General features: G+C 48.7%; 1 protein-coding gene and 1 non-coding gene across 4 annotated transcripts; both read right to left on the bottom strand.

Moving 5' to 3' along the window:
• Nucleotides 1–2,145: 2,145 nt before the first annotated feature.
• Nucleotides 2,146–2,233, bottom strand: Mir219b (microRNA mir-219b). The gene has a single exon (NR_162741.1). It is a non-coding gene; the product is annotated as a microRNA mir-219b (primary transcript).
• Nucleotides 2,234–2,857: 624 nt separating this feature from the next.
• Nucleotides 2,858–22,185, bottom strand: Urm1 (ubiquitin related modifier 1). 3 transcript variants are annotated; one of them, XR_004770463.1, is made up of 6 exons: nt 22,032–22,185; nt 16,908–16,978; nt 6,900–6,981; nt 5,125–5,173; nt 4,886–5,007; nt 2,858–4,768 (listed from the first exon to the last, which is right to left on the bottom strand). XR_004770463.1 is itself a non-coding variant. In XM_027423114.2 (5 exons), the coding sequence occupies exons 1-5, from the start codon at nt 22,064–22,066 to the stop codon at nt 4,700–4,702; spliced, it is 306 nt and encodes a 101-aa protein (XP_027278915.1). In that variant the 5' UTR covers nt 22,067–22,182; the 3' UTR covers nt 2,858–4,699. The 3 variants fall into 3 exon arrangements, 2 of the variants coding, with proteins under 2 accessions (XP_027278915.1, XP_027278914.1); XM_027423114.2 differs by lacking the exon at nt 4,886–5,007 and having other exon boundaries at nt 22,032–22,182; XM_027423113.2 differs by lacking the exons at nt 4,886–5,007; nt 5,125–5,173 and having other exon boundaries at nt 22,032–22,184.
• Nucleotides 22,186–24,671: the final 2,486 nt, after the last annotated feature.

Here is a 24,671-nt window from a genome sequence, read left to right as displayed (position 1 = left end):
TTCTTTATCTGTAAAATGGAGCTGATAATATACCTACTTCCCAGGTTTTTGCCAGAATCTGGCAAGATGCCGCTTTTCTTAATCACTCACTCATTATCTGAGATGTTTTGCTATATTACCCAGGTTGGTCTGGAACTCTTAGATTCAGGTGCTCCTCCTGCCTCAGTTGCCTAAGTAGCAGAAACTACAGGTACTTAGTGCCTGACACTTGCTATCAACATCAAGGGGAACAATCTCAGAGCTTAGATTTTTATAAACCCTGAAGTTATAGTTTGTTAAATTTTGCTAAGAAAAACTCCAAAAGTCTGTGTAGTTGATTTTTAAGTCACAGGACAAGCAAATACCTACACACATTTTTTTAAAGAGTGGTAACATCCAGAGCCACAAAGATCCACAAGGACCCACTTCCTTTCCTAGTGAGGAAAATCAGACAAATCTACAATCACAATGCAGCTGAGCATACGCCAGGCTGCCCATAGGGTGAGAACAAGAGAATATTTCAGGGTAAAAGTGCCGAGTGTGTCATGGAAAAGGTAGGATGCTCGAGGAATCCTGGGATGGCCATGAAGCCATGAAGCCGCCAGCCACTCAATCTCCTCTGGGGTGTGACACTCACTAGGGGAAGCCAGGCTGAGCTCTGGGATGAGAATCTGTGTGGTATGCAGCCAGCAGACTGGATCTGACCTGCTCAGGGTACATTAGAGCTCCCGAGTCTCTGGATGGGTGGGTTATCCAAAGGAAGACACAGGATACAAGCATTAACAGATCACCCACCCTTTCACTCTCACCTTTCCCCCTCATCGCTGGTGCTGCTGCTAGGTGTTCAGGAGCTTGGGAATCAAGTCCTTGTCCTTGGGGAGGGGAAGGGACAGCCTTTAGATCCCTGTTGGGGGTGTGGTCTCTGGAGACTCAGTGTGTTGGTTGGGACTACACACTACACGCTTCCCCCTTATTCTTCAGATGAGCGTTCTAAGGGGGGAATGGTGATCCTCTCACCTCCAGACTGTTACCCCTTCACATTCCAGAGAAACCCCTGGGAAAGAGCCTTAAGGAGAGAGGACTCCAGAAACTACAGAAAAAGTAGCTGGGAGGCAGCTTGGGCCTTAAAAGATCCTGGGGTCCTCTAGGCACTCTTGGGGAGCTCAGCCAAGCTCAGAGAGTACTGATTCAGGTCCAGAGTCCCGGGCCGAGATGTGGGTGCCTGGCCCTGGAGGGAGGGGGCCACCGGCAAAGGGGTCAGGCTGAGGGAGCAGGCGGGGCATCAGGAGTGGAGGGTGCTGAGTGGGGGTGGGAGGGCACAGGGTCCGGCCGGTGCAGGGGGGGGGTGGCCCCCAGGGAGGGGCATGCTATGTCTTTAAGAGCTGCCTGAGCGCAGGTTGCAGCTGCCTGGCCAGCCCGAGAGACAGCGGAGATTCATTACCCGTCGACACAATGACCATTGATGGCCCCGTGGCGTTATTCAAATCCAGTACCAATTGCAGCCGAGCCCCTTTCTCCGCGCCAGGCCCGTATTGTTGGAGCGGCCCACTAAAAGCCCGCCCCGGCCCCGAGCCGCCAGAGGCGCCCGCTCGGGTTCAGCCCTGCACCTCGCCAGCACGCTGGCTCCTGGTCCGGCTCCCTGGGCGCTGCAGGTGACCCAGCGGCGCATTCCGGCGCTTCCCGCCGCCCGGGCTACCGCCACCCGCGACTCAGCTACAAGGAAGCAGAGAGCGCCCGAGCTGGTGCGTGCGCGGGGCCAGGCGGGGGAGGGGGCCCCGTGAGTCCAGCACCCTAGACCCGGGGCTCAGAGATGCCCACTGCCTCGGGCCCCAGTTTTCTGGATTCCCGGAGAGACCAGTCTTGGGGGCGGGGAGAGGGGAGTCAGGGTTCCCTGGGCCTGACAGGATATTCCTCCAAGCTGGGGTGGCCCATAAACAACGCCGGTTACTCTAGGGACTCTTGGCCACGGTGGAAGGAAACACGCTGGGGGCGATGGGGATGCCGGTGCAGGGCCGGGATCTGCATGCCCGCTCGTCCACCTTACCGCGGGATGGGCTGCGACTGATGAGCTTCTGCAAGGTATTCCGACGCGCAGCTCCCGAGATCCGTTGTGCGCTTTTAAGGAGCCAGGCAGAACCCCGCAGGAGACCGGGGCCCTGAACTCAGGGGCTTCGCCACTGATTGTCCAAACGCAATTCTTGTACGAGTCTGCGGCCAACCGAGAATTGTGGCTGGACATCTGTGGTTGAGCTCCGGGCTCAACAGAAACCGGGTCCGTGCTGGGGTTAGGAGACCCCGGGCGGCGGCCGGCAGGTCCCAGCACGGCATAGTGGCCCCAGACTGGCGCGCAAAGAAGGGACAGTAGTTCTTGCGACCAGAGCCGCCATCCTCACCCTCGCCTCCTTCCTTCGTCTCCTCCTCTTAGGGTGACCCGTGTCGGCTGGCAGGGTCCTCCAGTTGATCGCACCGATTTTCCGTTTTCCAATTTCAGCTGTAATGAAGCTGGCACACAGCGGCGGGACCCGAATGTGGTCGTTGGCCAAAGCCGCAGTTAGTCGGGGGTGAAGGCAGATGCCAGCAGAATTCGTTTGCTAACTCGTTTTGAATTTATTCCAACCTGTCCCCTAACCAGCACTCCCAAACAACACCCCCCCCCCAAAAAAAATCCGAAATCAACCCGTATATCCCAAACCAGCCAACCAACCCCTCCCACAAGCTCCTCTGGACGAGTGATGGGCTGAGCCTCCCACCGCTGCCAGAAACCTGCCAGAAACCGACAAGCTGGGGAATGATGCGCTCCAGCCGGGCAACCGCCTAGGCTTTGGAAATAAGAACTTGGACAAACGAAACCTTTTCATTAAAGAAAAATCTTCGAAGGTAGTGGGACTTGTTTATTTCCTCAAAAGCAAGGGTCACGAGTTGCATGGGAGTGGGGCTGATGGGCTGAGTCACTTGTCTCTGACCCCTTTCTGCCAGAAACTGAAATGACCTGAAGGGACTAGGGTGAATGGACTCTGCATGACGGCACTGGCATCCCAGATGGGGAAAGCTGCTCTCCTCAATCCATCCTCCTAAATGTTCAGCATTAACTGGGGTGCCATAGCAGAAGGGCAACCCCCTAACCACATCAGCTGCAGAAGGTACTGCAGGGAGGGAGTATGACAGGAACTAGGACAGGCTGACCCTCTGAAAAACGACAAGCTGTGAGAATGATGACAAGGCCTGACATCAGCACAGCCTCAACAGCACTTGGACTCAACACTGGCCTTAATCTGCACCCAGCCAGTCCCTACCAGTAACCCCAACATGGCTGCTCCCACCCATACAAGCTCAAGGGTCTGCTCTGTATGGCAGTGCCTGGGATACAGCTCACCAACCAGGGATCAGGTGCTCTCTACTCCCCAACACTGGCCTACAGCATTAGACACTCTCATGTGTGTAGGTAAGGAATTCCGCCTTACTGACATTTCATGAAAAGCAACACTTTGGGTCAGATGAAGCTTTTTTTCTGCAAGTCATGGAAGTCATGGGGCTCAGCAGTCTTACCCAGGACACCCTTCTTCTGGGTTCTGGGGCTGCTGACTGCAGTTGGCAGAACAAAGCCTAGATTTAGACTGGTTGGTGAGAATGGCTTAGGATCTAGACTGATTGTCATGGGTCTACACTCTCTTCTCCAGATGGCCCTACTGAACCAATCTCTCTTTGTAACAGTTCATGTATTAGCCTTTCAGGTGAAGGCCAGCTGAGCCCCTGGCTCAGAACAGAGACCATAGATTTTAGGGATACAGGGTACCTCCAGTTTCTAAGGATGAAGCGTCAAGCAAGGCTAGTAAACAACCTAGTCTTTTTTATTTGCCCAAAGTCAGCTGTTGTAGGCACAAGGTCCCCAAATTTCCAGAAGGGATAGAGGAAAGGGGGGCACAGCTCTCTATCTAGCAGGTGCTGCACACCCAAACCCTGCTTGTCTCAGGAAGCTGGGAGTTGCACACACTGAGGCCCCGCCCCCTGTCTAAGGTTAGACTACTTCCTTCCATTCTCTACCCTCAGCAGAAGGAGTTGTAGGCAGCCTGGAGAGTGTCTCAGGAGCCCATCTGGTAGCCTATGTAGGGAGGGAGGCCAGCCAGGGTCAAGGGCTGGGGATGGGGGGGAGGACAGGAGGAGGGGTGTGGCTAGGAGAGCAGCTGCTGGGTGGAGGGGAGGGAGGTGAACTCTGAATAGGGGACCCCAGCTGGGGTTCCATAATGACATCAGTGGGGGACAAGCAGAGTCCTCAGTGTCCAGATGGGGAAACTGAGGCGGAGGCCCCTCTAATGTTTGGCAAGAGAGGAGCTTCTCATCAGTTACTCCAGTTCATCCATCTTCCCCATGAAGATGTCTCAGGAAAATGGAGCGCCTTCCAGGCAGTCACTTAGTGCTTAGACCAAGACACAAGGAATGGCAAGCAGCTGGGTCACCTGGGCATAGAGCCCCCTCCACTGCTGACATCACAGGAGCACCCTCCCCCACCTCAGCTGCTGGAAGGAGTGCTGGGCTGGGCATCTGCTCTCCCTCTCTGCTCATTTTTAGCACCTGGCCTCTTTTCCCTGCCTAAGGGAGCTCATGGGTATAGCAGAGAAGGAGGCAGCCAAAGGGGACTAAGGACCTGGAAGCAGTGTCCAAGGAGAGGTGTGGTTGGTCCCATGCTCCCCTTGCAAAGGTGCTTGGGCTCACAGAGGAACCCTCAGCCGCCGTGCAGTGTGGAGATGAAGAGGATGCTGTCCTGGTCCTGCAGCTGGTAGTCCAGCTCTCCCTGGGGCAGGAAAGAGGGACAGGAACCATCAGAGCATGGTCCAGGTAATTGCCAGGCATTGGGACAGGGAAGAGAAAGGTAAAGATAGCTATTTTGGAAATGAAAGAAAAACCTCACCAGAAAAATGGAGATTGTACACGTGGACTTTCAAGTCTCCAGTATGGGTGAGCTCCCTGCCTCGCTCCCTCCCCAGCAGCCACTCAATCCCTCCTCATTTGAGATGGAAGACAGGAATAACCCTGGGGTGGATGGGGTTATGAAAGACAGATTTCCCAGCCTGGACCTGGAATGATCTGAGGCCCAGGGTTTCCCATTGAAGGCAGGGGCTGGGGAAGAGAGTCACTGGAGGTACTGACCAGCAGTTCCCAGTCGGCATCATTAATCAGCACCAGAATTCCTGGCCGCCTGTGGGAAAGAGGGTAGTGAGGGGCAGGAAATGGAAGGCAGGAGGCTCAGAGCCTGTAGGCTGCAGGAGTATGGGGGGAACTTTCTTCCCGATTTCCCAAGAAGCTAACACCACAGTCTGCATGGTCAGGAAACCAGGTCAGACAATCATGGTTCTGAGGGCATCTTAAAGAAAATGAGCAAGGGTCAACATCACCAAACACCCAGACTACAGGCAAGGCATTTTACTTTTCTGAGCATCAGATTTCTTCACCTGAAAACAGAGCCAATTATAAGGTCTGGCCCACAAGGACTGTTGAGGGATATAACAAAATGGTGTGTACGCTTGCTTGCCATTGTCTCAGTAACCAGCAAGAGGAACCTATTTTTCCCAGTGTCTAATTCTAGTTATTCTAGGCTCTGGAAAGGAAGGGCTTTGGCTTCTAGGTCTCCAGGATGGGATGCCTATTCCATAGGAGGCAAGTTCAGCTCTTTTGAGCCAAAGAACACTGCCAGTGGTACCAGGCACCTAAATGCTTGAGAGTCAGTCCTGGTTCCTGCTGGCAATGGTCCAGGGAGCACTGATGTCCATGCAGGTGGCTTCCAGGACTGCTGTGCCAGTAACTGGAGATTGGAGAGTAGTCCTAGCCCACAGGATGACCCATTCTTGAAGGCAGACTAAAGTCTCCCAATTTCATGCCTGCCTCCTTTACACAGGAGACTATCCTTATTTAGAAGTGGAATGGCTTGGCATGAGGAGCCTGGGTTTTGCTAGCAGGTTGGAAGAGCTGGAGAGCTATGTGTGTCTGAGCGGGAAGGTGCATGCAGTAACCTGGACCTCCTCTCTGTGAGGCCTCATACTGTACCTGCTGGCCACACATAGCCATTTCAAGGACAAAGAAAGAAAATGGGAGTATTACTTAATTAATTTTTAATTCTGTGTTTGTGTGTATATGTGAGTGCAGGTGCAGCAGAGTCAGAGCTGGAGGGAGAGTGGCAGGCAGTTGTAAGTTACCTGATATGGATGCTGGGAATCAAACTTGGTCCTCTGGAAGAGTAGTACTTGCTCTCAACCTCTGAGCCATCTCTCCAGCCTGTGTTTGATTTTTCAGACAGGTTCTTGCTATGTAACTTAGACTGTCTTCATCCTTGTAGCAATCCTCTCACTCTTTTTTTTTTTTTGAGATAGAGTCTTACTATGTAGCCCTGGCTGTCCTAGAATCCTCTATGTAGACCAGACAGGCCTAAAACTTACAGAGACTCACCTGCCTGAGTATTTAGTTTCTCACTCACACTGGCCAACTTTGAGGGTTTAACCAGCCATGAGTGGCAGCAGCTACTACCAGACAGCACTGATTAAAAAAATGCTTCTGTCACTGAGGAAGGGCCTATGGGACAGGATCAGGGAAACATTGGGCAGTATGGCTTTCTTAGTATTTTCTGTACAGAGGACAACTGAGCCCAGGAGAAGCAAAGTAACTCACCTAAGTTTCTGCATTCGGTGGTAACCAGAAGCATAATTCAAATTTTTGGGAAAATTTACCAGGCTCCATTTGTATGGGCTTTTAAGAACCTCAAACAGAAGAAAACTATAAACAGACTAGAGCACGGCTTTTTCCTCACAGGAGTTTGAGAAAATAGGGGGCCAAGAGGATAAGATATTCAGAACCCCAGGATGTAGGTTTAGACAACCTTCCCTCTCTCTGCCTTGCTCAGGTGAGGGGGGATTGGGGGGACGGGAACTCACACACTCTCTCCCTGGATGAACAGCTCTGGCCTCTCTTTTAGCAAGTTCTTCTTGATCCAGACAAGGAGGTTCCGGATGTCCCCTAGAGAGGGAGGTACAGAACAAACCAAGGTCAAACCCAACTCAAGATCACCAGGAGGTAGTGGCGCACACCTTTAATCCCAGCACTTGGGAGGCAGAGGCAGGTGGATCTCTGTGAGTTCCAGACCAGATTGGTCTACAATAACTAGTTCCAGGACAGCCTTCAAAGCCACAGAGAAACCAAACCAAAACAAACCAAAAAAACCCCCAAAACCAACTCATTCCCAGGCTCCAAAGCCTTGCCTGGCAGGAGAAAGTGAGCATGGTGCTCACAGGGAACAGAAACCTGGTTAGGAGGCCAGTGACTGTCAGAAGGGTCTTCAGGGAAAGTGGCCATTGCACAGCCGAAGGAACAGTGGGAGGAACTACGAAGAACTCAGGGACAGGACCTGGAGAGATGGCTTAGTGGTGAAAGGGAGGTACTGCTCTTTCAGAGGACCCAAGTTCAGTTCCCAGCACTCACACTGGGTGGCCCATGGCCACCATGCCCCCAGGAATCAGGGATCCACACCCTCTTCTAACCTTATACTCACATGCATGTGCCCACACATATGTACATATAATTTAAAAGGATTAAAAAAAAAAGAACTCAGAGACAGAGCTGGGCTGATGCTCCCTCAGCAAGGCTGCTTATAGGGCATCAAAGAGCCACCGCCATCTTTATCTCTCTTGCCAGTCCAGCGAGGGAGGCCTCAGCTTTGCTCACAGGCAGGGTCTGCATATATTTCCCTTTGTGAGGGGAGAAAAACAATCGCTGAGCCGATAACATCAGTTAATTTCCTCTAGCAGAGGGAGAGAAGGCTCCTCACCAGGGGGACACTGACAAATCACTGCTCACTACCCCCACTTTTGCAGTGCCCCCCTACCCCATAGAGTGGGTGGGGTGGGGTGTGTGGCCACCTTGCCTAAGCAAGAGATTCTGGGCTGCAAAGACCTCTCCTGCTCTGTAGAACACCCAGAGCTGCCTCCCTGGGATGGGCTCTGGGCTGGCTACCAGTCTCTTTGTGCAGAATATGGAAGTGGTCTCCAGGGTTACCAGACTTTCCTAGGAGCAGGGGACCAGCCCATAGCAAACTGGGGTTGGTCTGCATCTATAAAGGCCATGGTACCAAGGACTTCTTCTACTCTTCATTCAGATGGTTTTTGAGGCTCCTCTCTTGGAGGGCCTGCTTTCACAGGTGACTTGAGAACAAAGGTCCTAGAGAAACAACTACCATTTAGGAAGCCATAGGGGGCGTGGCCTGAATCAGTGTTGTAGAAGGCACCTGAGACAAAGCTCCGAGGCTAAGCTGAAGCAAGGTGAAAATGTGGCCTGAGCTATCCTGCCTGGAGGCCAAAGCCGTGCAATAAGGACTGCTAGGACGCTCCCAGTGTGAGCTTCATATTGTAGTGCACATGCAAACCTAGCCTTGGGCAGGGCCAGGAGGTGGGAAGGTGCAGTGTGGATAAACTTCCTTTTAGTCCTTTTTTTTGCTGGACAAAAACATTCCACAGGGCAATAAGCAGTGTTCACGGACCAAAAGTGCCATCTCCCAATTTAAAATTCCTTTTGTTATTGTTTTCAGAGACAGGGTTTCTCTGTATAGGCCTGGCTGTCCTGGAACTTGCTCTGTAGACCAAGATGGCCTCAAACTCAGAGATCCACCCGCCTCTGTCTCTGAGTGCTGAGACTAAAGGTGTGTCCCACAACAGCCTAAAATTCCTTTTTAGTTAAGCAAATATGTAGTCCCCAGGGAGAGGAGGAAGGGTGCTGCCTCACTCAAGCTGAACTTGGCCCAGGTTGCAGAGGCTTCCCCTTGGCCCTGAATCCCCTTGGCCTCCATTTTGGCACTGTCTGTGGGCCGCCAGCCCATACATCTTGTGGCTGTTCGATAGAACTACTGGAGTCTGACACATCCATCAGCCGGCATCAGCCAGCCTCAGCAGCCAGGGACGTGTTTGTGTTAGGACACGAAGGACTGGGAAGAGGTTGGCCCAATGACCACAGGCTATATCTGACAGTCCTGGCTTGCTGGTATAGAATCAGGATTCTCTTGGGGAATAGCCCTGGCTCCCTCCAAAGAGGGTATTCCTGCTCCACTCTAAGATAGTTTGTGAATAAAGAAGGGATAGTGGTCATGTTGGGGTCATCCACGGGATGACACTGTCATGGACTCCCAGAGAGGTGGCTGGGGGATGAATCTGCTGCCCAGTGCAGGCTCATTTATCATGATGCTTCTATTTGCTGAGGTCACTCCCTCCCTCTCTGCCTGCCCCCCACTCCAGGCCCGCCTACATTTTTGATAGCTTGTTACCATGGTGAGGCTGCTGCATCGCAGCAGCCAGTATTGTCCCTATGCCTGGATTTGGGGGTGGGGAGAGGTGGAACTCATGGCTCCCTTCTCAGGCTGCAAGGGCCACTCAGCCTGGCCTGAAACGCACCCCCGGGGACATCTTGCTTGGCTTGCTGAGGCCCAGACAATATGCAAATAGGCTCCAAGCCAGATGGTCGGCTTCCAAAGGCGCCCAGGGGAGGAGGAAGGGTTAAGCAGAGTCAGGGACTGGTGGCTTGGGGTGGCTCTGGGATAGATGGAGGGTAAGAACCTTCCTTTCACCTTCACACTATCTTCCTTCCTTCCTTCCTTCCTTCCTTCCTTCCTTCCTTCCTTCCTTCCTTCCTTCATTCCTCCCTTCCTTCCTTCCTCCTCACTTCTCCCTCCTGCAGCTGCCATTCACAAGACATTTATTGAGCAACTATCCTGTGCCATGCACTAGGGTGATGGTGGCCAGCAAGAAGGATATGGAGCCTTCCTGTGAGAGGGCAGCAGACATTACTTAATTAGCTGTGGTGTGTGCTAACTCCTTTGGGACTGGAAAAAGCCTTTCCAAGACTGTTAACACTGAAGCTTAGGCCTGAAGGATGAATAGGCTTGGGTGGGGGAAGTGTTCTGGACAGAAGGAAGCATATATGGGAGGAGCTGAGGCACCATACAACTGGCAGGTTCAAGGCAGCAAAATGGAGAAGGCAGGAAGAGCAGTATTAGAGACCTGGGGAAGGCCTGCTCCAAATGAGGTTGCTCCCTCCTAAACCCTACTAGTGGTACCGATGAGGTAGGTGTGAGTGTCAACTGGTCCCATGTCTCCAAGCTTCTCTGTCCTGCCACATAAACGGCACTCTCACTGCCGTTCCCAGAGTGGAGACTGAAGCTCAGGGATGCTGCTTTCACAGCTCTACCCTAAGATGCCAGTGGTACACCAGTAGGGAGGGAGAAGGTGATGGTCATAATTGTTTACCTGAGACAAGATCTTATCTCATTAGCTAGGCTGGCCTTAAACTTGCTTTGTGGCTGAGAAATCCCAAGCCTGGGGCTTCTTCCATCTCTTAAACCCTGGTATTACAGATGTGCATGACCATGCCTGCCAGTTTTAGTTTAAGTTAGACTCCATTCCTTCCTAGTTATATGACTTCAGGAAGGGAATTAAAAAAACAAACAAACAAACAAAAAAACCAGGTTTGCATTGTTATTGGGCTGGGGAAAAGGTTCAGCAGTGAAGAGTGCTTGCTAGCTGGGTGGTGGTGCACAATCTTAATCCCAGCACTCGGGAGGCAGAGGCAGGTGGATCTCTGTGAGTTAGAGACCAGCCTGGTCTACAAGAGCTAGTTCCAGGACAGCCTCCAAAGCCACAGAGAAACCATGTCTCAACACCCCGCCCACCAAAAAAAGAATGCTCGCTACTCTTCCAAAGGAAGAGTTCCAGCACCCATGTTGGGCAGCTCACAACCACCTCAGCTCAATTCAGCTCCAGGAATCTGATACCCACCTTCTGGTCTCTGGCAGGTACACACATTCATGAACACATACACACATATGCAAAAATAAAATTTTTTAAATTTTGAACAAAGAATGCAGATCTAGAGACATAGTTCAAAGCACTAGCTGCTCTTACAGAGGATGTGGGTCTGACTCTCATCAACCATAAAGCATTTCATCTACAATCAAGCAGTGATGGTGGGCCTGGAGAGATGGCTTTAGGAGGTTAAGAACACTGGTTGCTCTTCCGGAGATCTGAGTTCAATTCCCAGCAACCACATGGTGGCTCACAACTATCTATAATGAGATCTGGTGCCTTCTTCTGGCCTGTAGACATACATGCAGGCAGAACACTGTATACATAGTGAATAAATAAATCTTAAAAAAAAAAAGGCAGTGATGGTGCACACCATTAATCCCAGCACTCAGGAGGCAAGAGGCAGAAGGATCTCCATGAGTTCGAGGCCAGCCTGGTCTACAGAGCTAGTTCCAGGACAGCCAGAGCTGTTATACAGAGAAACCCTGTCTTGAAAAAAACAAACAAACAAACAAAATCACCTACAACTCTTAGTTCTTGGGGATCTGATGCCCTGTTCTTATCTCCATGGGTACCAGGCATGCACATTGTGCACAGATTTATATATAGGCAAAACACCCATACACATAAAAATAAAATTAAAAAAAACTTTTTGAAAAAAGAATGTAGCTTTTTTGTTTGTTTGTTTTTTGAGACAGGGTTTCTCTGTGGCTTTGGAGGCTGTCGTTGAACTAGCTCTTATAGATCAGGTTGATCTTGAACTCACAGAGATCCGCCTGCCTCTGCCTCCTGAGTGCTGGGACTAAAGGCATGCGCCACCACCACCCGGCTGTAAAAAGAATGTGTTGTTATAAGGATGAATTAAGACAATCTTAGAGTTGTGCCTAGACTATCAATTACTCCTGAATCCAGGGAAAGAAACGGTCTCCTCTAGACTCTCAAATATGTTGGTTTTCTATATGCTCTGCCCATCGTCCAGAACCCAAGCCTTAGAGAGAGGTGTACCACAAAACAGATAGTTCTTGGGCTTTCTGTGGGATATGGTATGAGCCCATTGGAAGGCAGATGGAACCAACAGAAATAGGAGAAGGCATAGCAGGGAGGCAATAGTGTACACATTTAGTCCCAGCACTTGGAAGACAGAGGCAGGCAAATCTCTGTGAGTTAGTTCAAGGTCAGCCTGGTCTATAGATCGAGTTCCAAGACAGTCAGGACTATGTAGAGAAATCTTGTCTTGAAAAACAAAACAAGACAAACAAATAAACAAACAAAATAGCTAAGAGGTTAAAAGCATTGGCTGCTCTTGCAGAGGTCCTGAGTTCAATTCCCAGCAACCACATAGTAGCTCACAACCCACTATAATGAGATTTGGTGCCCTCTTCTGGTGTGTAGGCTGACATGCAGCTGACAACACCATATACAAAATAAATAATAGAAAGAAAGAAAAAAGGGAGGGAGGAGGGAGGGAGGGAGGGGAGGGAGGGGTGTGGGGCACACACATTGGTTTTCTTTCCCAGGTTGCTCAGGCTGGCCTCAAACAATACTCTTGTCTCAGCCTCCCACACCCCCACCATCTTTCTCCCATTTTAGGTGTTCAGATCTGTAATATGCCAGTGGTTGGTCCAGCTCCTGGTGCAAGCTGTGTGGGAAAATTCGCATTCCATGGCTGTGCATGCCATAGCCGGCCATGCACTCAGTGCTGGGGAGGAAGAGGGTGCCTTAATGCAAGGTTTCCAGTGCAAGAGGCCTTGGACCTGGCTGACCCATCAGGGAACAGCAAGGAGAGGCGCTGCTGCTTTGTGGTAGACAGTTAAAGGTAAAATAGAGAGGCTTGCATTGAGGGCTAGATAGCCTCAGACAAGTCACTTCACCTCAATTTATTGGTATCATTTGTCCTGACAAATGTGGATAATAATCCACACTCCAAAGGGTTGTTGTGAGGATTAAGGCAAAATGCTAACAGCAGGACATCAGCATCAAACACACAGGAAAAACTCAACAGATGGGCCCGCTCTAAGCTGTGTACTCAAGTCTTGATTCTGTATCCCTGACCTTATCATAGGAACTTTGGTGTGCGCATCTTAGAGTAAAAGCATGAAACCTCTCACTAGGCCAGTAATCCCAGAACTTGGGAGGTTGAAAGTTTATAGGTCAGCCTGGGTTTCATGAGCACTTACCTCAAAAAAGACTTACTGGGGATCACAAAAGTGAAGGAACATACTCAAACTACATTATATATGTTGCATGAAAACAGCTTTGGAGAAAAAAATGGTCTTGGGTAACCTTGTATGATAAAATAAGAAAAAGGAACCTCCACCCAGAATCCCTTGCCTGAGTAGAGGAGATATTGACAAACCTACATTGGCAGGGTTCCTTAGAGCAGCTGTTCTCAACCTATGGGTTGTCACCCCTTTGGGGGATGGCATATCAGACATCCTCCATATCAAATATTTACATTACAATACATAACAGTAGCAAAATTAGTTATGAAGTAGCACTGAAATAACTGCACTAAAGGATCACAGCGTTAGGAAGGTTGAGAACCTACTACCTTAGAGTATCAATACCAGCCCCTCAGAGTTGCAGATATAGCCCTGGCTTCTTCGGCAGAGCCTCATTCAGCCTCTGTGGGTACACAGGAGACAAGGGCTGCACCCCCCCCTTTTATTTTTTAACTGCTCTCTCCCATATAGAAGTGTGTCTTCTGCCATTCCTGTCCCCCGGAGCCTGTTGGAGCAGAGGGTCCGTGCCAACAAATGTTTATTCTCACCTCCACCTGGGCCCCTAAATCTTGTCCATAAGTTAAACTGCCCCTTCCCTACCAAGTCTATCAGCTCCAATTCCAAGGCAGGGCTCTTCTGGGATTCCCACCCCAGGCCTGAGCTACAGGGAGAAGAAAGAGCTGGCATGGGTGGAATGAAAGAGAAGAGGGGTGGAGGGAACCTCAGAGGCTCCATTTACAAGTGAATGGGAGTAAGAATGGAGCAGTTTGTGGGCTAAACTGGCCTCAGAAGGAGGTTTACAGATGTGTGAGGGGACGCTCCTCATTGTTTAATTAAGCAGAAAGTGGATCTTTTCAAAAGCAATTTTGCACAGGGACCGGGAGGGGAGGGGAGGGGAGGGAGGTAGGAAAGGGATCAGCAAACAGGCCTGGAGAGCAGAGAAAGGAACAGCTGGCCCCAGAGAGGCTGTGAAATGCATGCTAAGCAGTTTAAAGCGGCCAGGAACTGCTGCTCAGCTCCTGCCCTCCCTTGCCAGCTACCTTTTAACTTGACTTGAGCAGCAGTGGGGCATGCCTGTGATGGTCAGCAGAGGAAAAGGGGCAGCCTGGGATACACAGAGAGTCAAGCAGTCAATGGACCCACTAATGAACCAGTGGAAATGGCAGCTACCTCTTGGGTCAGTCACAAGCAGAACCAGAACAAAGGAGGCATCAATGCTAATGTCAAGAAGAATAAAATGATTACTACTCAAGGGACACTTGCTGAGTATTTAGTGAGTGATATGGGGATGGAATTGTGAAAATGTGTATATTTTTGTGTCAAGCAAAATTTAAGAGGAAATAAACCCCTGGGTTCATTTCCAGCACCCATATGGTGGCTAAGAGCTGTAACTCCTGTAACTCCAGGGGACGCAACACCTTCACCCAGACATATATATGCAGACATCACACACACACACACACACACACACACACACACACACACACACACACACACACACACACACGTGCGCGCACGTTTTTTTTTTCCATTCATTTATTTAGTTCATAAATAAAGTCATGCACAATTATGATACAGAATACAGTATGTTCACAATGGCATGGCTAAATTAAACCAATTAACATGTTATATCACACATATTCATCATTTTTGTTTTGAGAACACTTAAAGTATACTATCTCACACATGTTGTTTTAACAAGAAGAAATAAGCCGTAACTTGTGCTATTTTATTTTGCACATAGATTCTCTGAATTTCTGGTCATCCTAGTCTACCTTCTGAGTGCTGACATTACAGGGTCACACCACCATACCCCGTTTTAGGCCTGGTTTACTCGTGGCTAGGGATGGAACAAAGGACTTTATGCATGCTAGGCAAGTCATCGTCAACTAAGTTACATCTTCAGCCCAGAATGTTTTTTTTTTGTTTTGTTTCGCTCTATCTATCTATCTATCTATCTATCTATCTATCTATCTATCTATCTTTTTTGAGACAGGGTTTCTCTGTGTAGCTTTGGAGCCTATCCTGGCACTGGCTCTATAGACCAGGCTGGCCTCAAACTCCCAGAGATCCGCCTGCCTCTGCCTCCTGAGTGCTGGGATTAAAGGCATGCACCATCCCCCCACCCCCGCCTCTGGCTCAAACTGGCATTTTTTAAAAAAGGATTTTATTTATTTATTATGTACACAACATTCTGCTTCCATGTATATCTGCACACCAGAAACGGGCACCAGATCTCATTACAGATGGTTGTGAGCCACCATGTGGTTGCTGGGAATTGAACTCAGGACCTCTGGAAGAGCAGTCAGTGCTCTTAACCTCTGAGCCATCTTTTCAGCCCTCAAACTGGCATTTTAATAAACTGTTTTTGTTGTTTTTTGAGACAGGTTCTCATTATGTAGCCCTGGATGCCCTTAAACTCACTTTGTAGATGAGGCTGGCCTTGAGCTCAGATATCTAGCTGCCTCTGCCTCCTGAGTGCTGGGATCAAAATTGAGCATCACTATAGCCAGCCTGGGATTTAAGATGTGTGCCACTACCATCTAGTACAATTCCCTCCCCCTTTTTATTGCATTTCTTTTATTATGTATGTGTACACACATGTGCACCACTGTATACATATGGAGGTCAAAGAACAACCTGAGGGAGTCAGTTATCTCCTTCTACTACGTGGGTCCTGGACCTCAAACTAAGTTATCAGGCTTGGTGACAAGCATCTTTATCTGCTGAGCTCTCTTTTTAAATTTTTTTTTTGAGACAGGATCTCTCTAGCTGTCCTGGAGCCTGCTGGATAGACAGGCCTCGAATTCAGAGATCATCTTGCCTCTGCCACTGAGTGCTGGAATAAATGGTGTGTGCTATCATACCCTGCATGTTTTTTTTTGGTTTTTCGAGACAGGGTTTCTCTGTGTAGCTTTGGGGCCTATCCTGGCACACGCTCTGGAGACCAGGCTGGCCTCGAACTCACAGAGATCCACCTGCCTCTGCCTCCCGAGTGCTGGTATTAAAGGCGTGCGCCACCAACGCCCGGCTACCCTGCATGTTTTTAAAGATTTATTTATTTTATTTATATAAATGGTGTTTTTTTTAAACTTATTTTCTTTCCTTTTTTGTTTTTTTGTTTTGCTTTGTTTTGTTTTTTGAGACAGGGTTTCTCTGTAGCTTTTGAGGATGTCCTGGAACTCACTCTGTAGACCCACCTGCCTCTGCCTCCCGGGTGCTGGGACTAAAAATGTGCACCACCATTGCCCAACTCATTTTGTTTTCTTAAGAAAAGGTCTCAAGCTGGGCAGTGGTAGCACCCACCTTTAATCACAGGCACTTGGGAGGGAGGGACGGGTAGATCGCTGTGAATTCAAGGCCAGCCTGGTCTACACAGCGAGTTCCAGGACAGCCAGGACTACACAGAGAAATACTGTCTCGAGTCCCCCACCCACAATAAAAAAAAAAAAAAAAAAAAAAAAGACAAGGTATCACCAGGCTAGCCTGGAACACTCTATGTGGAACAGGTTAGCCTCAAACTCAGAGATCCACCTGGCCTACCTGCTTTTGCTTCCCCAAATGCCAGCATTTAAGGTGTACACTGCCATATCTGGCTTGGATCCCCTGGACTGGACTTACAGATGATGCTGGGAACTAACCCTGGGCTCTTGCAAGAGCATCCAGTGCTCCTAACCGATGAGCCACTGCTTCAGCCATACCCCTTGTAAAGACCAACTTCCGGTCCCTTCTTACAGAGCTGGCCAGTCCCAGCAAGGAGGAGAAAACATCCTCTCCAGTCTCTTGTTTTGCTACTGGCCAGGACAATCCTTCCACTTAACCACAGATCCACCATGCCCAATGGCCCCAGAGAGCAGTCAGGAAATCCAATACTCACAGGGTCCTTCTTGCCCAGGCAACGTGACTTGATGTTTTTTTACTCCATCAAACAGGAGCTCTGCACCACCTCTGCAAAGGAAGGCCAGAAAAAGACAGCTGGATAAGTTACTGTTAATAGAACTGAGATGAGTCTGCTACCTGGGGACAGGGCTGGAGGTGAAAGATGAGATGCAGACTATGGTTCAGGAACAGCCTAGTTAACTAGGGACTGCGTCTTAAAATAACTTAGGGGAGGACCCAAGCCTGTAGCCTCCTTAACTTTGCTTTCTTGAAACATAGTTGAGTACACAGCAGTAGAACACAGGCTTCCGAGGTGCCAGTTCCAAGAAGGAAATCAGGCTCTACCTCCACTTGCCAGTCAGCCTTGATCTTATTTCCAAAATCGCCAAACTGCCCTTTCTGGGGTGCCCTGGAGACCCTGTGCATTTCTGGCCAGGCAAGGGTGGAAATAACGCTGTTCCTGCTCACTTCTATGCACTACTGTAATGGAGGCAGAGAGAGCCCACTGGGCTTAGCACTGACTAAGCACAACTGTTCACATCACCTTGTCAGTTATAGGATGACCCTCATCCCATTTCATCGTCTGGCCATCTCAGCAAAGGAGGGAGGAGACAGACCTTGTTAATTCCATCTGACATAGTAGACTGAAGCCCAGGGTAGTTAAGCAAGCCCAGAGCTCTTTCAGAAAGCTCCCCAAGGGCAGAGTCCAGCATCTGGCCAAGGGACTGTCAAGACTGCAGCAAAGCCAAGTTCAGAAACCAGGACTTCTGGGCTGGAGAGATGGCTCAGAGGTTAAGAGCACTGACTGCTTTTCCAGAGGTTCTGAGTTCAATTCCCAGCAACCACATGGTGGCACACAACCATCTGCAATGAGACCTGGTGCCCTCTTCTGGCCAGCAGGCATACATGTAGACAGAACACTGCATACATAATAAATAAATAAATCTTAAAAAAAAAAAAAGAAAAAGAAAAGAAAAGAAACCAGGACTTCTGGTGTGGGCAGTAGACCGTTCAGTACTCCACTTCTGGGTTCCTGACTCCCATCTCAGACTTCACCTGGGTCTGAACTAAGGAGGCCCTAACAGGATTTTGATGAATGTGATGCTTCTCACCCCCCACTCTTTCCCAATCTCAGGGAACAGAGATGTCTTGAGGCAGCCCACTAGGAGGCAAAGGCAAGGCAAGCACTGTCATGGGGAAACATGGGGGACTGTCATCTAAACAAGGTCACGCTTTGTTGATGCAGAAATGTGGAGGGGGAGCAAGGGCCCATCTGTGCGCAGGGCCATTTCAGCTGCAAGCCCACACAGAACCTCCATTTATCCCCTTCCAAGAGCCTCAGTTTCTGCTGGGTAGGGGTTGGCACATGCAGCAGCTGGGCTGGGGGAGGGTGATAGGCAGTGGGATCAGGACTTCAGGGTCAGAGAAGTGGAGTGGGAACTGGAGGCAAATAATCAAGAGTGGCCAACCTGGTAGTACCAGGCTCTGAGGCCAAGCCTGTTTTTCTTTTTACAAACAAAGAAGGAACCAATGAGGCTTTGAGTGCCCATACTGCTGGGTTGGCTACGCCCTGGGGGAGTACTGTCAGCATGTCTGGAGTGAGAGAAGGCACATCTATCCTCAGGACTGACTCAGGGAGGCAGACATGAGGGCTCTCTGGGCCCCAGAGACCTAAGGCCAAATCCTCTTCTGTTTTGTAGGATTTGCCTGCCATTCAATCTTAACCAAGACATCTCCATCTTCTCTCAACACTCCAATTCTCGATGCATGTGTCTGCTAATATCAGTGACAGGTCTACATTTCAGTCACTTTTTCTAGCTTTAAAATATATACCTATCTAAAAACTAGGCATGACACCACATGCCTATAATTCCAGCACTTGGAGTGTAGAAGCAGGAGAAACAAGAATTAAAAGTCAACTTCAGCCTCATACTGAGTTTAAGGCCAGCTTGTGTTACATGAGACCCTGATACAACAACCAACTAACCAACAACAAAAAATTCACCCATCCATGTTTAGTCTCCATCTACCTTATAGAACATGGACAGGCTTTAAATGAAATAAAGCCTGGCATACAGCAGAAATTTAAAAAATATTTGCCATATCAATGAAAGTAAGTATTTCTCTTACTTCTCTAATCTCAGTAGTGTATCCAGACTTTCCAACGCTTCCCCAAACTCATGAAAAGGGAATCAAATCTAGGTCATTACAGCCTGGAAAGGAGATACTCCAAACATACCTGTACTATAATTCCAATTCTGTGTGTCCTGAAAAATACTCTGTTAGGGCTGGGAAGTATAGCTCAGTGGGTAGAATGTTTGCATTGCATGCAAGAAGCCTTGTGTTCCATCCCCAGCATTCCATAAACTGATCATGATGGTACATGCCTGTAATCCCAACACTGGAGAGATGAGGCAAAAGGACCAGAAGTTCTATGACTTCCTCCACTACCTATCAGCTAAGATATGGGCTATCTTGAAGACCATGTTTCAAAAACACAAAATAAAACCACCTCTATTAACAACAGTTCAGGGGCTGGAGAGATGGCTCAGCGGTTAAGAGCACTGACTCTTCTTCCAGAGGTCCTGAGTTCAGTTCCCAGCAACTACATGGTGGCACACAACAACCTTGAATGAGACATAGTGCCCTCTGCTGGCATGCAAGCAGAAGACATAATAAATAAATAAAATCTTAAAAACAAAAACAAAAAAACAACAGTTCATAAGGCATGCCAAAAGATGATAGAATTGGTCCTAACAAGAAAAAGATGAGCCAGTCGTTGGTGGTGCACACCTTTAATCCCAGAACTTGGGAGGCAGAGGCAGGTGAGTTCAAGGCCAGCCTGGTCTACAGTTCCAGGATAGCCAGGGCTGTTAAACAGAAAAACCATCTTGAAAATACTCCCACAAAAGACAGGAAACCTTTTAAAGGATCTAACAGAGCTGGTGGCACTGAGGATCACATCTATTCAGGGCTTACAGGCAATAGTTTCTAGATTTCTAGGACCATCAAAGAAAAAGTAATGGGCATTATTTTTTGAAGTATCATCTCATCTTCATAGTAAAAGGTAAAGCAGCACAGCTGTCAAGTGACACAGTTAACCAAAGGCCAGAGGCTGAAAACTTGTAAGATGATAGGCAGGATTGCACAGGCATATAATCTCAGCACTCAGGAAGGAGGAGGACCAAGAGCTGAGGTCAGCCTGAGCTATATTATGAGCTCTTGTCTCCAAATAAAATGGAATTTGAGCCGGGCAGTGGTGGCGCAAGCCTTTAATCCCAGCACTCGGGAGGCAGAGGCAGGCGGATCTCTGTGAGTTCGAGACCAGCCTGGTCTACAAGAGCTGGTTCCAAGACAGCCTCCAAAGCCACAGGGAAACCCTGTCTCAAAAAAACAAACAAATAAATAAATAAAACGGAATTGGAGGGCAGAGGGAAGGCTTCTGGGCTTGGCAAACATTTTAATTTTATGGAGGGTCTCTCACTATGTAACCCAGCCTGGCCTCAAAATTAGAGATCCAACTTCCTCTGCTTTCTGAGGGTTAGGATGATAGGCACACACCACTAAGCCCTGTGCAATTCTGATGGGTCATGTATGTGGAAGAGGATGGACAGGTGGGTGAAAAATGCTGTCCTGTCCTGCTGGAACTCAATACTGCTCTTAGAAGCAAGGAAGACTGAGGCTAGGAAGGAAACAACGGTGTAGCTCTGTAGACTCTGTGGAGGGCAACGGTCTTATTTTACTTTATGACTTCCTCACTGTTGCCAGCACAGTATCTGGCAGACAAAATACATCTCTGATGAATAAACACCACGTCCAACTCACTGAGAAGGAAAGGCAAGTTGGCTATGGATAAACATTAACAGTGAGAGCCGGTAGCTTCTTCCTTTTCAGTTTTGCTAAGGCTGATCAAGGCATCAGGAAGCCTCCTCTTCTCCCCAGGCTGGGAGGTGAGAAAGTAGGGTGTTAGATGGGCTAAGGGTCAGAGAGGAAAAACAGTCAGGGGGCCAGACCAATGTAGTTCTAATTGAATCCAAGCAGCCAGACAATATCATCAATTAAACTGCACTTAACATTCATGAGACTACCCCCTTCCAAAGGACAGAAAAACTGAACACTGTAGGGAATAGACAGAGTGCTATTTATCTTTGTATCCTTGGTATCTGGCTCACTGCCTGGCACATGGTAGGCACTCAATAAATGACTGGTGAATGAATTACCCAGTGAAGGGAAAACATAAAAGAACAGGGGGCATCCACTGGGAAGAAAGGCATTTGGAAAGAATGGAAAGAATTCTACATTTCTACCCTAGACACAACCACCCATCTCTAGAAGTCTCCATTCTTTGTTCTCAGCTCCGAAGTCTGTCTTCTTCAGATTTTGAGACTATGACAGACCTTTTCTGTGCTGGAAGAACAAAGTAGGGATTTGAGAAGATTTTCAATTTTCCTTGTGTTCCTTCGCGTAATAATGTGCATCCCAATTGTGGAAGGTTTCATCTTGTGCACACTACACTGCCTCCCTCCGAGGTTGTTATCTGGACTCCAGATCTGCAGAAGACACTCATCAAACTACTTTGAAAAAGATTCGAATCCGATTAAAACTCTCAGGTTTGAGAGAGAGAGAGAGAGAGAGAGAGAGAGAGAGAGAGAGAGAGAGAGAGAGAGAGAGAGAGAGAGAGAGAGAGAGAGAGAGAGAGAGAGTGCTATCTTAGCCACACCTTTATCCAAGAAGAAACTAGGCGGAAATTGCCGCCGGAAGAACTGAAGGATTATTTAACAGGGAGACTCATGTTCCCCTTAGGAGTCCAAGTACCAGACCAGGTGGATCAGGCTCGGAATGACACTGGTAAAAACTGCTGGAAGATGACCTGCTCACTATCAACGCCTCCGAGTCCCATACGTAAAGACCAAGAAGGGACTGTCAGCGCACCTTCCTGCCCATGTGTGCGCCTCTATTCTCGGACTTACGGCCTCGTCGTCCAGGAAGACCGCGCCTGTCAGAGACCAGGTGCGTGGCCCGGCTCACGGAGGGCGTCAGAAACCTCGGCAGGTCGAGTGAGGTCCGAGTTTCAGGCCCTACAGCTTTGCTCCAGCCCCACGGCGTCCCACTTCTCACTCACCCGAACTGCACCTCCACACACAAGGGCGCCGCCATGTTGAGGAAGCCAAGCTAGCAAAACACGCCCTTCAACTTCCGGGGCGCCCGCTTATTTCCGGTCGCCGCCTGGGAGCGTGAGCGGAAGGGGCGGTACCTAGGGATGAGTCGCTCCTCAGCTCCTGGACAAAGGCGTGCAGTCGGGGCTGCGGAACTGACGGCCTATGTGTTTTGAAGACCGCGTTTCCGGAGAGCCCTGGCTGGAAGAAAGGGACTTCCTGAAAAAAGACAGCCAAGAGGAAGAAATTCATCCTAGTCCGATGATACGACTGCGAGCCACGTACTGTTGGTCTTTCATTGGTTGCAAATCTGTTTTCAAGCCAGACGTGGTGGCGCACGCCGTTAATTCCAGCACTCAGAGGCGGAGAAGGCGGCTCCACGTGAGTGCAAGGCCAGCCTGGTCTACATAGGGAATGCCAGGATAGCCAGGGCTGCTTAGTTAAGGCTGTCTCAAAAACAAAACCTAACTGTCGGGTGATCGGTGTTGCGTGAGACTGTCACAGAAAGAGGATCACTCCAAGATGAATTTTACTCTCTCTGGCAGCAGAGAGGAATAGTTTCTGTAAAATGAACCTCGAATATCCGAGCAAAGCCGTATTTATTTTTTGAGGGGGGTTAAAACAAGTTCCTCAAGTCTGGCGTTGGTGGTGCACGCCTTTAATCCCAGAACTCTGGAGGCAGAGGCAGGAGGATCTCCGTGAGTTCGAGACCAGCCTGGTCTATAAGAGCTACTTCCAGGACAGCCTTCAGAGCCAGAGAAACCCAGTCTCGGAAAACCAAAAAGACAAAAACAAAACAAACAAAAAAACCAAGTTCCTCATACCAAAGCCCTATATGTTTTCTGAAGGGAAACATCACATCCCTGCAACGTTAGTCCACATTGTGTACTGCAGTTCTCAATAATTCAAGACACTCCAGGATAGTCTTGTGACCAAAGTCATGAAAAGGCTGTAAAGCTCCTTCAGAAAAACAGCTCTATAGGTAACAGAAAACAATCACTGTTTTCCATAATGATTTCTTCAAGGTCTAAGTGTTTCTAGGAAAAAAAAAAACAAACAAAAACCTGTTCATTCTACTGTTTACCATAATACAATGAAAAACAACTATTTCATTCTAGATACAATGATTCTACTAATTTTTCCTCTACACCAAACAAAAACAACCAAAATAAGAAAAAAGAAAAAAGTCCACTCTGGGCATGGTAGCTCACACCTTTAATCCCAACACTCAGGAAGCAGAGGGAGGCGGATCTCTTTCAGTTCAAGGCTAGCCTGGTCTACAAAGCAAGTTCTAGGACAGACTCCAAAGCTAACAGAGAGAAACTCTGTCTCCAAAAAAAAGAAAAAGAAGAAGAAGATCCCTAACACCTATTTCAAGTGAATGGATAGACATGCAGCCTGTCTGAGTTCAAGAAAGACCCTGTATCTGTATATAAAATGGTGGGCTGGAGCCGGGTGTTGGTGGTGCATGCCTTTGATCCCAGCACTCGGGAGGCAGAGGCAGGCGGGTCTCTGTGAGTTTGAGACCAGCCTGGTCTCCAGAGCGAGTGCCAGGATAGGCTCCAAAGCTACATAGAGAGACCCTGTCTCGAAAAACAAAACAAGCAAACAAACAAAAATGTCATGTGGGGATGTAGCCCAATGGTGCTCTGCTTGTCCCTGTACAAAGCCTGGGATTAGTCCATAGTACATATAAATCATACTCAAGTAGACTTGCTAGGCTTTATTAGCTAGGCTTTATTAGACTAAACCAGGTGGCTATGAGGACAACGTAAGTTACAAACTAATTGGAACATGGAGGAAATTGGAGAGCAAGGAGCTTGGCTAAAGATGAGGCTGTAAAAGCAGTCAGGAGGCTGGGCTGTGGTGGTGTATGCCTTTCATCCCAGCACTCAGAAGGCAGAAGCAGGCAAGATCTGAGTTTTTGATCTACAGAGTGAGTTCCAGGACAGCCAAGACTACACATTCCAGAGTCAAGGAGAAATGGGAGGCTATTGACGAAGAGGAGAAGGTGATAGATTATTTTGGGAGCTAGAGATATGGCTGAGTTGGCAGATTGAGATGGTGCACAGCCCTGGGAGAATGAGATTGGGTGTTGTGACGTGACATGCCAGCAATATATAAACTAAGACTTTGTCTCAAAAACTGAAAAAGCAACAAAACAGGCTGGTGGTGGTGGAGCACACCTTTTTTTTTTTTTTTTTTTTTTTCTTATGCATATAACATTCTGCTTCCATGTATATCTGCACACCGGAAGAGGTTACCAGATCTTATAACGGATGGTTGTGAGCCACCGTATGGTTGCTGGGAATTGAACTCAGAACCTCTGGAAGAACAGTCGGTGCTCTTAACCTCTGAGCCATCTCTCCAGCCTGGAAGCACACCTTTTTAATCCCAGCACTTGGGAGGCAGAGGCAGGTGGATCTCTGAGTTTGAGGTCAGCCTGGTCTATAGTGTGAGTTCTAGGACAGCCAGAACTGTTACACAGAGAAACTCTGAAAACACCATACACACACCCACAAAAAAAAAAAAAAAACAATATGAATCATATTTATAACCTAAACATGTGCCATGCTGTCACTTCCTCCTACCCATGTATATAGTAA

The sequence above is a fragment of the Cricetulus griseus genome, chromosome 6, assembly GCF_003668045.3.
Source record: "Cricetulus griseus strain 17A/GY chromosome 6, alternate assembly CriGri-PICRH-1.0, whole genome shotgun sequence".
In the NCBI taxonomy this organism is placed as follows: domain Eukaryota; kingdom Metazoa; phylum Chordata; class Mammalia; order Rodentia; family Cricetidae; genus Cricetulus; species Cricetulus griseus.
Note: the sequence above shows the minus strand (reverse complement) of the source record. Positions and strands in the feature narration are given on the sequence as shown.